Source organism: Pyrus communis, chromosome 3 (genome assembly GCF_963583255.1).
Source record: "Pyrus communis chromosome 3, drPyrComm1.1, whole genome shotgun sequence".
NCBI classification, from domain to species: Eukaryota; Viridiplantae; Streptophyta; class Magnoliopsida; order Rosales; family Rosaceae; genus Pyrus; species Pyrus communis.
In genome coordinates this window covers 13671926-13686640 of record NC_084805.1, presented here as the reverse complement: position 1 = coordinate 13686640, position 14715 = coordinate 13671926, and the positions used below count along the sequence as shown (strand labels likewise).

Sequence of the window (14715 nt, the reverse complement as noted above, 5' to 3'; positions counted from 1 at the left end):
CACCCCCTTATCTCTAGTCAATTTTCACCTTGTTGGTTATGCCGATGCATGATACTTATCTGATTCGCACAAGATGCATTCTCAAACTGGTTATCTCTTTACTATTGGAGGCACCGCAATCTCTTGGAGGTCAACTCAACAGACCTTAGTTGCCACTTCTTTTAACCATGCTGAAATTCTCGCCCTACACGAAGCAACTCGAGAATACTTCTAGCTGAGAGTAGTTGTGGGCCATATTCAAAGCTCCTGTAATCTTTACCCCGTCGTTAACGTCCCGATGACGATCTATGAAGACAATGCAGCATGCATTGAACAACTCAAGCAGGGTTACATCAAATGAGACAACACCAAGCACATTGCGTCAAAGTTCTTCTTTTCACATCTACAACAAGAGCATCAGAAGATTGAAATCACGCAAATCCGTTCACAAGACAATCTGGCCAACCTCTTCACAAAATCACTACTGAATGCGACATTTCATAAGCTTGTTCAAGGAATTGGTATGCATAAACTTTCTGAGTTGGAACATTGTTAGTTCTCTTTGGAATTGTGTCAAACTCAAGAGGAGTATCTTGAAGTATACTTGCTTGATCTTAATGTACTATTTTTCCTTACGATTAGGAGTATTTTTTCCACTAGGTTTTTGCTACATAACGAGGTTTTGACGAGACACCCACCTTGGGTTGATCATATCCCTAATGACGTCTCATAAACGTTTCATTTGACTTTGCATTACTCACGTATTTTTCCTTAGACTATAGATTTTGTCCCTACTCGGTTTTTACCATAACCTTAGGGTTTTTTGTGAGACTTAGTTTCTTATGCAAGTTCCTACCTTATTGAGACTAGCGTGTTCCCAAAATCAGTGTTGACGAGTCGACTTTGTCAACTCTACATGATGCCGAATCTACTTGAGTATTTACACACTCAAGGGAAAGTGTTATAAACTTCTTATTTAAGTGTGATTGTGTAAATCCTAGATTAGATTTCATTCTAGTTATTCTATCTATTAGGACTTGTACTCCTTGGAGGAAAATGATTTCTTCTCTCTTACTACTATAAATAAAGGCACTGTGTAGGGGAAACAACAATTCTCTATACAACACTACAAACGTATCTCTCTCTATTTTCTCTGTGCTGCCGGTCCCCTCTCCCATTAAATATAGACCACAACAAGTTGAAGGTTATTTTTTTCAATTTTTGCAACCTTGAATATTTAGGGGCATATATTTGCTTGGCGCAGCCTGACACCCGTGTAGAGTCCAATTGCTATTCTAACTTTGTGGAATATCATCCTGCTGGACTTAAACTCTGCTAAAATGACTTGATGTGACCAATCATTTTGCGTGCCATATCCTTTAGCCATCTACCTAGGAATTTTTCAAAAATAAGACATCTTTGAATTTTCTTGAAAGATGGGTTTCATATCTAAACTGTCAACATAATTTCAGCTTATCTCTTGTGTGCTGACTAATCTAATAAAATCTATCGTTTGATAAAATAAAAAAAATAAAAAACCACTAACCCATCTTTATCCCATTACGACTTTTAATTGGATCAACACATGCGTTTTGCTTCCGGGTTAGGGATATGGTTTGCATCCCATTTATCGTACACAGGAAAATAATTCCGATGAACTCTTAATACATAATTATTATGTTATGATTACAAATCACAATATTATCTATCAACGATGGTTGAATGTTATCTTAACAATCATTTAATGGTCTAGAACTTGTTCACTCAATGACCTTGGTGCACAAATCAGTGGCGTAATATTGGATTCAAACATTGTCCTAGAATTTAAATAAATTTAGTGTAGAGTATTCTATTATTGTTTGTGAATATATAAAAAATTGTTTGCGATCAATTTGTCAATTAATTGCCACCTACAACCCCCTCAATACCTTCTCAATGTCAAAGTTGGCTCCCAGTGACTTGGTAGTGGACCAAATTCAATAAACAGATCAAATAATGTGGGACCCTACTCCCCAATTATTGGGTGCATGGGAATTTTTTTTAAACTTTAGGCTTCCGAATCGTGTTTTTCTTCAACATTGGCCCTAAATTTTATACTTAATTTCATGTTTGCAGCAGCAAGCTGATATCCCGGAGTTGGAAGCATCCTTGGCTGCAAGCAATCCAATCTCTTCTGGTTTTCATGGAGATACTCCGAAACGGCACATAGAATCATCGGCTACACATATTATCCTGAAAATTCGTTGAATTTTTTCTCGTCACAAATAATATCTAATATGACATTACACAACATAAAGGGAATTGTTATTGGTACTCCAAAAATCTCATTCTACACTCCAAATTTTCTATATTTGGAAAGAAAAATACACTTATGAAGAATGTATAATGAGATTTTTGGAGTGCCAATAACACTTCCCAACATAAAAACCAACATTGTTACAATAACAACATTCTCTCTTTAGCTTTCATACCTTTTTATTTTTTATTTTTTTTATTTTTTGTAAGGGACAACTGGTAGTAGACCTGACAATTTCTTACATGATCCGTTAACATAACACATAAACGACACGAAAATAAAAGGTTTTGGGTCAACACGATAACTAATCGGGTCATTATTGTGTCACACGATAATAACACGTTAATAACGGATCCTTAATAGGCTTACACAAGAGTGACACACGCTTAACCTATTTCGACACGATAAGAAAAAAATGATTTTGATGATTTTAATTTTTTAAACTACCAAAAGAAAATTACTATAAAATACAATAGATATAATGAATATGTATATATTGTTTATTAATTATTATTCTATATAAATTTTAAATTTTAAGTTTTATTTATTTATTTTTATAGTATATTATAGGCAAAGATTGAGATTAAAAATCATAAAACACATTAAAAATAAAAATATCAAGTAATTTAAAAATACCAAACACATTAAAAAATTATAATAATTAATTTACATGTACGAAAAATATGAAAAAAATATTTAAACGCTCGTAGTCGCATCCTCTACACTTTTAGGTTGGGCATATGATCGTTTGAATTTTTAAAACCATACAAACTCTCATGAATAGTATTTTTAAGGGAGTTCAAAATAAACAAAATTCATAATCATTAATCTATAAGTCTGAAAGATATAAAAGCTGGTGGTTTAGATTTTTAAAACCCTCCAAATCTCATGAACGGTGTTTTTTATTTTAGTTAAAATTAATAAAATTAATAATAATAATTGTAGAAGTGTAAAAAATGTAATCACTCGTAATGAAAAACTTTACAACTTTCATGAAGGGGTCAACTCCGAAATTTAGTATGTATATACTAATTTAATATTATGTTTTACATTTTTTTGGGTCAAATTATGCTTTTCATTTTCATTTTTATTGATTTAAAATATAATTTTCTTAATAGGTAACGGATCGGATTATATTACCTGATAATATTAACGGGTTGATTTCGGGTCGGGTCATATTACCCGTTTATGTTAACAGGTATTATACGACATGATTCATTAAGCTATCGTGTATGACACGAAAACGACACAAACACGAAAAACACGATACGAATGTTAGGTCTAACTGATAGTAAGCCCCCATTATCCATCCCTTCCGAAAACTGGGAAGACTCACAGAGGCATTTCAACCTCCCCTAACCACAAGTCTAGCTTTCACACCAACAACGAGTTTCAAACCTGAGACCTCCAAAAACATATAAATTTAGAATTTCAGCGTGAAAACAAAAACTTGGAATTTAAGATCTTCAATTCCCAAGTTTAAACTTCATGTAAATAGGCGTCATTTTTCAATTTCTATAATTGAAAGTTTAAAAATAACAAATTCAATATTCAATTCCATTGTTCTTTTAGGTAAACCAAACAAGAAAATTCATAAATTCTAAAAAATAAAATCCCGTAATTTCAATTTCTGTCATTTTAAAATTTCTTAGTAATCCTAAATTTCTTCATCCAAACATAGTGTTACTGCGGTAGCTGAAACATGCTTTGCATTCCTAAGAGAATCCATAAACCAATATGACATTGAACTTGAGTTTTCTACTTATTAGCACACAACATTGAACATAAACGGAGGCCACTGTCGATTTTATCTTCGGACTAAATATAGTAGACAGCGGATGCTAATCTCTGGATTACTTGTATAATTGCTTGAATCTTTTGCAGGCTTCCAATACATTACTCCTGTGGCCGAACGCACTAACCCTGACGAAACCTTCACCCCCAAATCCGAAACCACTCCCAGGTGTGGTGACCACATGAGTCTTCTCAAGAATCTCGCTGAATACATCCCATGAGCTTCGGCCAGGGAAGTGCACCCACACATAGGGTGCGTTCTTCCCTCCGTACACCTTAAAGCCAAGAGATTCAAATGTCTCCACTATTATTTCTGTGTTTTCTTTGTAGAAACCAATCACCTCGCGCATGGCCTAACGGAGTAGAAATCAAACAAATGTAACCATAGCTTGTAACAGATGCAGGCGGATTTCAAATTTGAAACTTTACCAATGAATCAAGACACATAAGAACACACCTTAAGGCCTTCTGGTGAAAGGCAAGCAAGACCACCAGCTTGTGATATATTGGATGCACCATTGAAGCAAGTACTAACGATGCGGTTGAAGTCCTTGGCAACGGGGAATCCATCTGAAAAGAGCAACTGCTTTGGAACAACAGTCCACCCCAAACGAACTCCTGTGAATCCAGCATACTTACTGAACGATGATGTCTCAAGTGCAACCTGCAATGGCCACACAGAAACACAATACATGAATTAGATTTTGCATATTCATAGATATAAGAGTAACATGAACTAGATTTCAATAAAACAAAGAATCAAGAGCCTTGCGAATATGCAAATTATAGATTACCTCTTTGGCTCCAGGGATTTCAAAGATTGAGCGAGGATTGTCATCTGACATATACAGGGCGTATGCTGAATCGTATACTATGATTGACCCATTATCCTTAGCAAACTGTACCAGTTGTGTCAGTTGCTCCCTTGTAGCAGCAGAACCAGTAGGGTTGTTTGGTGAGCAGAAAAATATGATATCTGTTCGAGAAACAGTGTGTAAATCAGGAAAGAATCCATTCTCAGGAGTACACCTCATGTACTCAATATTTCCGAACTTCTCGACATCTTTCTGATACTGTCCAGTCTGGCCCATAATAACACTTGAGTCTACATAAGCCTGCAAATAAGAAAAGAATATTCTCCTAATTTTTAAACAGTACGTGAACACTTAACACAACATTAACAGAAGATAGATCTTTCTTTTTCCCAATCTTTGTCCAAAAATCTTTAAACAGAATGTAATCCTGTACATTAAAAACAGGAAAAAAATCCTACCGAACATAACAATAATAGCAAGAGAGATGAGACAGGACAAGATAAACATGCAACTAAAGAATAAGAACAAGAATTACCGGATAAGATGGATCTTGCACTGCTATTGTGACATTAGACCCAAAAACAACCTACCACGGTAGAAACAAGGCAAACCCTGTATAAGCACATGAAAAATATAAAAGCAAGGTACATAGGAAAAATAAAAATTACGATACGTGGAAAGTATGAAACCTGAAGGCGGGATATGTCACATTTTGCACCATCAGAAACAAAGATGTCATCTTCCTCTATGCCAAGGTTGTCATAAAATGCAGAAGCAATTGCAGCTCTTAGTGGCTGAACAGATTAACAATTTGTCTTAGTCTTCATTATCACTAATATTTATATGTTATTTATATGGGAGGATATATTTGCATAGAATAACTTAAAAACCCGTCAACTAGCAAATCTAATGAGAAGGCCAAATACCTTTTCACCTTGTTCAGGTCCATAACCACTGTAACCCTCCAGGGTAGACAAAGCATGTGCTCTCTGCAAATCAGAAACAATATGGATTTAGAAAGACATAAAAACTGATGAATGTGCTACATGTTGTCATTTTTTTTTCAAGGTAATACAAATATAATGCATATTTTAGAATGCGTATAAATTCTTGACATAAAGATGCTCATAATACCTGGATAATATACCACAAAAATAAATATATTGACATTTCACAGAAAATAACATTTCTTGATGTGGATTAAGAGCTTATATTTTCAAGGGATAACATATGAGAACAAGATAATCTAATGTATGTGATCTGAGAATAATTGCCGACCACTATACTATATTACTTGGTTTGCCTCAATCAAAAGGTTGGCTACTTGACTGCTTCAACCAAAACAAGCTCAGTTTACGCTAACAATGAACTTGGCTTAGTTGGCTAGCAGAACAAAAGCTAAATGAATCATATAATAATAAAAAATCAAGAATCTAAAAAAAGGAGAGGGGGCGGGGTTTATTCTTTGAGTACTTTCACATTAACGTTCAGGTTGGTTATGTTGAAGTTAATCTCCCTCAAAGAAACAAAAGTAAACAGGAAAGTTTTACATAGAAATAGTAACACGAAAGAAACTAACATCAACAACCATTTAAGGAGGAAATATTTATTTGTGGTGGTCCTGTTGTGGTAGTTTGAAAGTAGCGGGATGATTATATTCTGTTAGCTCCATTCCTTGATCAGCATTTGAATAATTTTACACATTTACAAACATGTATGCTGTTTCTGTTGCAACCATACATACAATCAACCAAAACACAACTTTGCTCTTATTAATGGAACAGTGAAAGCGATAGGAGAATTTCAATAATTAAAGAACACCAGAGTGAATGCATTCTATCTAGTTTTTCTAAAGACAAGTTAATCAAACCCTAACTTTCTCACCCGACACCCTTATAAACAGTGCCAGGGCTATTGACAAACCTGCGCCAAGGTGGTTAATTCAGGATCCATTCAGTTAATCGGGACTTTATAGTTCCCTTCTTTTCTTCCACCAGGCTGGGATACCACAATAATGTACAAGCAACAATAAAAGGTACCTTTGCCATTGCAGAGGTTATAACTTCTGGAATGGGCTCAGTGGTGTCACCAATCCCAAGGCTAATCACTTGTGCATCAGGGTACTTCTTCAAGTGCGCCGCTCTTCTTCTAGCAACCTATACAATCAATGTAATATAAAATCATAAATCAACCGGGAAACAGCAATCGATATATGAATAGAGTACAGCATATGCCAAAAATACGTAAAAACCACAAAAAGCACTAACATTTAGCCACTAGAGTAACTCAATGACTAGCTTTTCTTGATTATGTAAAAACCCAACATTTTATTCAGGATTATATTAGAGATGTTGATTAGGTAAATCGATACGGTAACATTTGAACACCCTAAATCAAAAGGGCAATGCCATATTTGAGAGACCCAGTTAGGAAACTCAACACTAAACCCCAAACCCAGTAAACCCAGCAAGTGAAAGATCATCACAAACCTCTGGAAAGAGATACCCAGCTTGAAGTTTGGCTATGTTGGCATTCCGGGACACCTGGGTTTTGTATTCTTCACATTAAAAATTCAAAAAAGAGAGACTTGTTAAGTTAAAAATTAAATTGAATCAATAAATTCAGAGAAAAAGGAAACAGAGCGAGAGAGAGAGAGAGAGAGCGAGAGAGACCGGTCTTCTCCGCCTGCGGAGTGGCAACGCATTTGCAGATGCCAACGTGTTTTGCTGGAAGCAAGACACTCCGAGCTCTGCAAAACAGTGACAACAACGTGAGCTGTGAGAGATAAAATGTGTTTGGCGGCTGAGAAAATTGGAGGGAAAAAGGAGACAAAAGCGGGGAAATTGATACCTGGAATTGAATGTCAAGTTGTGGTTGGCGAAGAAAGCGGAGGAAGAGGACGAGATCGAAGTCTGCAACAGCGAAGAAGAAGACATTTTTGGATTTTGAAGAATCGCAGACGAGTGTGAGCTTCGAATTGGATATTTCTGGTTACCTCTCGGCGGCGCTAGCAAGCAGAAGAGTCTCGTTTGAGAACGTATGGGTATTTTGGTCCTAATAAAAGATTAGCTTTCCTTTTGCGTTTAGGGAAAAAGACTCCTTTCTCCTCTCTCCTTTCCTCTCTCTCTCTCACCTGACTTCGATTCCCATCACCGCCGGAAGCATCGGCCGAGACACTACTAACGGCGGAGGAGACGCCATCACCGGGGTAACACGCCGCCACTATTTTTTTTTTTTTTCCAAATAATTTTCTTTGAGCATTTTGTTTGAATATTGAGATTCTTGAGACGAAATTATTGGAAAGAGTAGGAATGAGATTCTAGGGTTTCGTTAGCATAAGTTCAAGTTCGCAGTTTCGATTGATTTTAATTTGTGATGGCCACCACTTTGATCAAGAACATAAAGACGAGGTTTTTTTCATGTGCATCTTTCAAAAGCCTCTTTTTTAGTTTGATTTTCTTCTTAATTTTGTGATTCTGATTAGTCTGTTGTGGAATTCTGTAATTTTTCAAATTTGGCATTGGATTGTCTCCAATTCTGTTTGGTTTTATGGAAAGTTTGTAATTCTGGTTGGTCTGCGTGTTTCGATGAGAATTCTCGTTTGGGTTTGGTTGTAGTTTGAATGTTTCTGCATAATTTTTAGTTTGCTAAATGGGGTCGGCTATATGAATCTTAGAACGCAACTGCGCTTGGTTTTATGTCATGTCGTCCGTTAGATCCAAGTATTCAAAGTTTCCCTGAATTAATGAAAGACTGGTTGTATCAGGTTGAGGACATCCAAAAGAAAGTTTGAGGAGCTAATAAAGTGCCATAACGACAGAGTTTCCATTCGGTAATCTGCTTCAGCTGTGTCTTCACTTTACATTATAGCGATAACTTGGAGTTTATGACTTGGTCTGCACTAGCAGTTTAGAGTACATATTTCCAGATTATGCTTTCATTTGCTATATACCTGCTTGATTCTTAGTTAACCTCTGGGAATCCCAGCTCGTAGTCCCCGGAAGTCCCCGGTTTGCTTATCGTAAATCTGTGTTTGAGGAAGGTTTGAATTAGCTTCTTTCAAATTTGCTTTGTAGTCATCATGATATCAGAGAGAGGTGTCCATAACTAAGTTTTTGAACTAGTTTATGATACCAGAAACTCCAAAAGATTGATGTTTTTAATTGTCTCAATGGCTTTTCTTAAGGAGGGTAGATGGTTTTTCATCAATGGTCTACACTCTCAATTTGTTAGTTGAACATGAAATTTTACACTTCGGATCGAATATCGTTTAACTTGAAATTTGGAATTTTGTTATGTCTTTTAGCTGTTTCGGAACATAATCTTTAAGGCAAAATAGTCGTAAAAATATTAATGTTAGTAAACACGCTTTCGTACCTTGGTTATGTAGCAATAGGTTGTTGACATGAGTGTATTTCTCCTTCTGTTCGTGAATGGCTCCCCTCATTCAGAAAGTTTACTTGTGTCTCTCTCAAGTTTACAACTAATAGTCAAGTTCACTGTGATTCCGAAGCTGTATTGATCAAGATTCTTTGCTTAAAAGGGTTAGATGGATTTAGAGACGGAGAACAGAATAGCTGCAATTCTTATGAGAGAAGCCGCTGAATTGCGGCGTCAAGCTGAGACGGAAGGTGTGCTTGCTTATCTTCAGCAGCCTAAAACAAGGTTCCGGCCGAATTCACGCTTCCTCAGTGCTACTGTTTGTGGTGTGCAACAAGGTCAGTTCCTATACTGCTGTGTTAGAAAGGAAGGTGCGCATGTTTTACTTGTTTGGTGACCGCTGTCATTGAGCTCAAGTTCTATTGTTTGTTTTCTCCAGCAAATCGAGTTGTTGAAGTGAATGAAATGTGGCGACTCCGGCAGAAAGAGAAGGAATTGGACAATAGGCTGGAAGGGAACAAGGATGAGAGCGGTGTCGCGGAGATAGCAACTCTCCGAGATGCAGTGGTAAGGGACATGCCGTTGCAGATGACAGTGCTGGTCCTTCTTGCTCGTCAAGGAAAAGAGAATACGAGAGCTGCCATTCAAGGCAAGAGAATGGTTTAGGAGACGAAGAACTCGAAGAATTTTTACATTCAAGGTAACCCTCTCTCTGTCGCTCTGGCTCCTCGCCACCCCCCGTGTACGAGAGAATATATGGCTAATTAGCATGATTTTCTTGCTATGACAAGAGTCAAGCGTGGCAGAGGTGCTGTTGGGTCAAGGATGGATGAGAAGGGTCCTTATCTTCCCCGTTCTTCGGACTCCAAGGAAGAGCAGCTGCAGAGTCCCGGTGTACAAGAACGCCGTGCGTATGGACCAGAGAGGCCTTCACATAACTTATGTTATCCTTCCGAAGAGGAGCATGACGATGAGAGGAAGAAATCAAAAAAGGTGAAGTCTGGTAGCCCGAACAAGCACAAATCCAAGGAAAAATCTAAAGAGAAGAAGAGGAAGGACGAGAAGACGAAGAGGAAGGACGAAAAAACAAATAAATACCATACTTAAGAGGCGCTTTATCTGAGAAGAATTCTCTGGCTTGTACGGAATTGGTGCATATTTTTCTCGAATCCCTGTTAACCCTACAAAGCGATGCGCGTGTGTTGCCTACCAGAGCATCTGAAAAGCCTGTTCACTCAAAAGACGACCATCATAAACTCAAAATATTCAGAACTTCGCCTGGAGAAAGTTTTGACATTCGTCTAATAACTTCTCAACCATATGACTTTTTAATACGGTTTTAGTAGAGTTTTCTAACAAACCTGTTTCAGCACTTACAGACACAAATGACAAACAAATTAACTAATTTTCCGTTGTAATATCTACGGCAAGGAGACGACCTGCTTCCAAGAAATGCCAGTGTTATGAGTCCTCAAACTGATGGTCAGTCTCATCGAAAATCTCCTCCTACATAACGAATATTGATGTCAGGATATAAAGCCTCGTAAGAGAAAATGTGGATACAACAAAAAATAGAAATGGTGCTTAAAGCGAGAGCTAGTACCTGTAAAAGTTCTTCGATAACATCTTCCATTGTTATGATGCCAACAGCCTCTTCCTCTTCAGGGAGCTTGGGAAGTGGCTCACTATCAATCTGCAGGATGTCTGAATATATCTCCTTTGTCCATTTCTTGCTTCTGGACCCGCTCCTGTATGAATTATTTGCACTGTTTGTATTTGTAAAGCTCTTCCACTTCTGTAGTGATCTTTTGCTCTTCAACTTCTCATGAAGAGGCTTTTCACCGTCAATATCGACTTTCACTTCTTTCACTGGATCTATTGAGAGAGATATAGACAACAGTTATAATCAGTCTCTCACAAAAAAAAAATAGAGTCCGATCATAGAGTCTGAAGGTGTCAGGTGGAAAATTTTTGCCAATGGAAATTTTTTCAAGGCATTCTACAGTAGGAAGCAGGTACTTACTGTCATCTGGATTGCCATTAGTCTGCTCCGCGTTCTTATTGCACCTTCTAACAACAATAGCCATGTGACTGTGACCTTTCTGGAACTCGTTCAATATGTCATATAAGGGCAACGTTTCTGGAACCCTATCAAACAAATGAGAGTTCAACACCAATTTATGTAAATCATCATAAATTTGTACTGCAATTAATATTACAACAAAAATGACCTCAAACAACGCAAAATACCTTGGAATCTTGCGTATAGTGACATTCTTTACGGGCACTTCATCTTCTGGGTTCACCGTTAACAAATTTTTTACCTAAATTTTGAATTTAAATAGTTTAGAGAAGTACGTTACAAAGAAAAATATAGCGACCTAATATCATGATAAATCAAATGGAATGAAAGCAGAAAACAAGATACATTAACTTGTTTATCATGCTCAAAATTTAAGCACTAATTAACTCAACATGAATTTGGATTACAATTAATTTAGTAACCTGTTTTAAGTTTCATAGCACAGCTTTTCAACATGTCCTAGAAATTGCCTATCCGCAGATAATTTCAAACTCAAAGTTGACAGAGATATTTAAGCCAAGTAAGTTCTGATTTACACTGGTTTTAACCAGCAAGTTGGGAACTTGGGAGGTATAGAAAAGGGCATGGTTAAAAATTTACCAGGATGAGTCCAATAATATTCATAGGCTCCTCATAATAAACCGGTACTCTGCTATGCCCTTTCTCCAATATTAGATTCATCAAATTCCTGTGTGATAAGCAGCATTTAGGGTTGCAAATCAAAACATTATTATACAACCAACGAAAGTTGACTTTTCTGCTATAATGTGTAAAGCATAATAGACCTGTCAAGCTTGTCATTGATATCGATTGCAAAAGTTTCAGCTATGGGAGTCATGGCATCTCTAGCTATTTTCTCAGAGAGTTCAAGTGCTCCTGCAATAATGGTTGTTTCGTCATGTGTCAACTCTCCACCTTTTCCAGCCTAGAACAAGACAGTCATATATGGTTATGAGGCGGGTAGTAAGTACTCTAATAACAGAAGTGAGAAGAACGAACCCAACGAAAGAATTACTGAAGAATGATGAAGTTATGTGACAGTTGACAATTCAATTTAAGAGAGCTGTCAGACGTACCTCATTACCATGCATATCTACAAGCGTTTTCAACTCAGCTCTGCGAAATAGAGCTACATGTCCATGGCCCAACAGATAGTCTAATAGCTGGAAACCACATAGAACATAATAGTCAGAGAGTTGAACTCATGCCGCTGGCATAAGAAATTGCAGAGAAAAAAGTAAGTGCTAAATCTGTCACACCTTGCTAATAGGATATGCAACCGGAAAGCAGACCCAAACAAGAACACGGACAAATGGTGCCACTGTTGCACCAATAGCCAAACCATATCGGGAACAAACAGATTGTGGTATAATCTGCAGACACAGATGAACAGAAGTTAGTGACACGCTCATGCCATGTTTGATATCATCACTAACTTCAGAAATAAATGTAACATGGTATATCAACACAGCGATATTAAAGTAACTTTGTGTTCTCAATGTAATTTTTCTCAAGCAGACCAATGAACATCAATCTAGGGTTGTGGATATGCCCTCTAAGTGTTTCCTCAAAGAGCCAGTTAGTTCAGATCATAAATAACTAAGAATATGAAAACATACTGGCAGAAGTCAGATTTACAAAATTCAACTATCTATGTTATAGGCCATCCTACGATACAAACAAAATGGCATATATCACTTACCTCGCCAAACAGAAGAATCAATGTCACCGAAATGAGGATTGCACCCCAAGCTGTTACCAAACCATCAAGAAAAATGGGGAGTGCCTGAGAGAAGGAAAAGAGATTACAATATCGTCTTTCCTTTCATTATTATTTTACCGAAATTAGTATCTTTTCCAATAAACATCAATAACATGTACCTCCATCGCAGCAGCATTGCAAATCAGCAGAGTGCAAAGCAACAGATGCTGTTTTTTGACAACTGGTAATATCTTGGCTGCAATTACAAACAAAATACATAGAGAGACGAAATGATTAGTTAAACCGCATTGTACACATCAATGTCAAACGAAGCTAGTACAATGGAATTTATCTTTACAAAGTTAAAACCCCTCGCACAAAATCGTTCTTTTCCCGTAGGTGCATGCTTATCTTTCGACTAAATTTCAGAGTCATGAAAATCCAAGACATTAAACAAAAAAACAAAAAAACAAAAAAAAAAAAAACCCAGTATTAATCATCATGAGAGATGGCACTTTCGGCTGTCAGAAAGCGCTTTTACCCCTGCGAGAAACAATCCCAAACGGGCCCTAGTTCTCACCAAATCACTTTTCATTCATTAATTCCAACACTGACACACCCTTTCTCCTCTCAGAACACCACTTTTCATGCAAATGGAGAACGCAAGTTTCATATTTCAACAAGTGGAAGTGGAATTACCAAAACATAATTGGGCAAAATACTTCCACAGCGGAACAATCCAATTCAAAACAATCATTTGCAGCTCCTTACAATCAACTTAACCTCGAATCGAAATCGAACAAAAACACCAATCCAGATTATTCTAAAACTATTAGAAATCAACATCAAATAGGGTCCCACACCATTTTCTTTCCTCCTTTTCTCGCATTTTCCCAGCAGCCAAACAGAGCAGAGAATTCCAAACGAAACATAACAAAAACTCAAAAAAAAAAAATGAAAATCAAAAGCCATACCGGCGTATTTGCGATCCTTCGGCGTCCCGGACTTGGCGAGGACCTCGAGATCGACGAGGCTCATGGACATGAGGCCCAAGGTGAGGCCGGACATTAGCCCCGCGAACATCACCAGCAGCACGATGACCACTATGTGAATGAAGAATCCGCTGGTGCAACACTCGTACTCCACCGCCATTAAAGCTGCAAGCTTTTCTTCTTCCTCAGCTCGCAATCAACCGATTCAATAGCTACCTCCTCCTCCTCCAAAGCTTCCGAATTTGGAAAAAACAGAGCTCCGATATCGCTCCCTCTCAGAGAAGAACCACCATTGCCAATTGCTCGAGCTTCTTCGACCGAACGCCGACTCAACAATTTAGAGAGAGAAAGAAGAGAGAGAGAGAGAGGGAAATTTCCAGAAGAATGGTGGGAACTGGGAACGTACACCACTACAGTCTTAGCGTCACCTTTTTCATCCACTTTGATAATTTTTTCTTTTCTTTTCACGTTTCGTATTTTATTTTTACTTTTATCAAATAACTATTAATTAATTTACATAAAACGTTTTATGATCCTTAAATAACAAGCAACAGTTTAAACAAGAAATTGATGATAATGGTTTTTCAGGTGGTTTGGGTGTGGATTGTAGGCTTGTAGCTCCGATGGTTGAAAGCATTTTACTCCTACACTTGAGGTCAAAGTTCGACTCAAAT

The 14715-nt window shown here is 37.3% G+C and overlaps 2 protein-coding genes and 1 pseudogene across 3 annotated transcripts; 1 reads left to right on the top strand and 2 right to left on the bottom strand.

The window, feature by feature from the left end:
- Positions 1-3883: 3883 nt before the first annotated feature.
- LOC137730278 (LL-diaminopimelate aminotransferase, chloroplastic-like) lies at positions 3884-7960 on the bottom strand. The gene is made up of 10 exons (XM_068469339.1): positions 7735-7960; positions 7557-7633; positions 7374-7441; positions 6924-7040; positions 5811-5873; positions 5574-5678; positions 5420-5470; positions 4864-5184; positions 4527-4733; positions 3884-4422 (listed from the first exon to the last, which is right to left on the bottom strand). The coding sequence occupies exons 1-10, from the start codon at positions 7818-7820 to the stop codon at positions 4129-4131; spliced, it is 1389 nt and encodes a 462-aa protein (XP_068325440.1). The 5' UTR covers positions 7821-7960; the 3' UTR covers positions 3884-4128.
- On the top strand, positions 7960-10388 carry LOC137730280 (uncharacterized; annotated as a pseudogene).
- A 139-nt stretch (positions 10389-10527) lies between these two features.
- On the bottom strand, positions 10528-14449 carry LOC137730279 (DUF21 domain-containing protein At2g14520-like). 2 transcript variants are annotated; one of them, XM_068469340.1, is made up of 11 exons: positions 14024-14449; positions 13229-13305; positions 13050-13133; positions 12607-12720; positions 12424-12510; positions 12133-12272; positions 11948-12035; positions 11515-11588; positions 11288-11412; positions 10868-11139; positions 10528-10770 (listed from the first exon to the last, which is right to left on the bottom strand). In XM_068469340.1, the coding sequence occupies exons 1-11, from the start codon at positions 14199-14201 to the stop codon at positions 10726-10728; spliced, it is 1284 nt and encodes a 427-aa protein (XP_068325441.1). In that variant the 5' UTR covers positions 14202-14449; the 3' UTR covers positions 10528-10725. The 2 variants fall into 2 exon arrangements, with proteins under 2 accessions (XP_068325441.1, XP_068325442.1); XM_068469341.1 differs by having other exon boundaries at positions 10868-11133.
- Between the last annotated feature and the right edge of the window lie 266 nt (positions 14450-14715).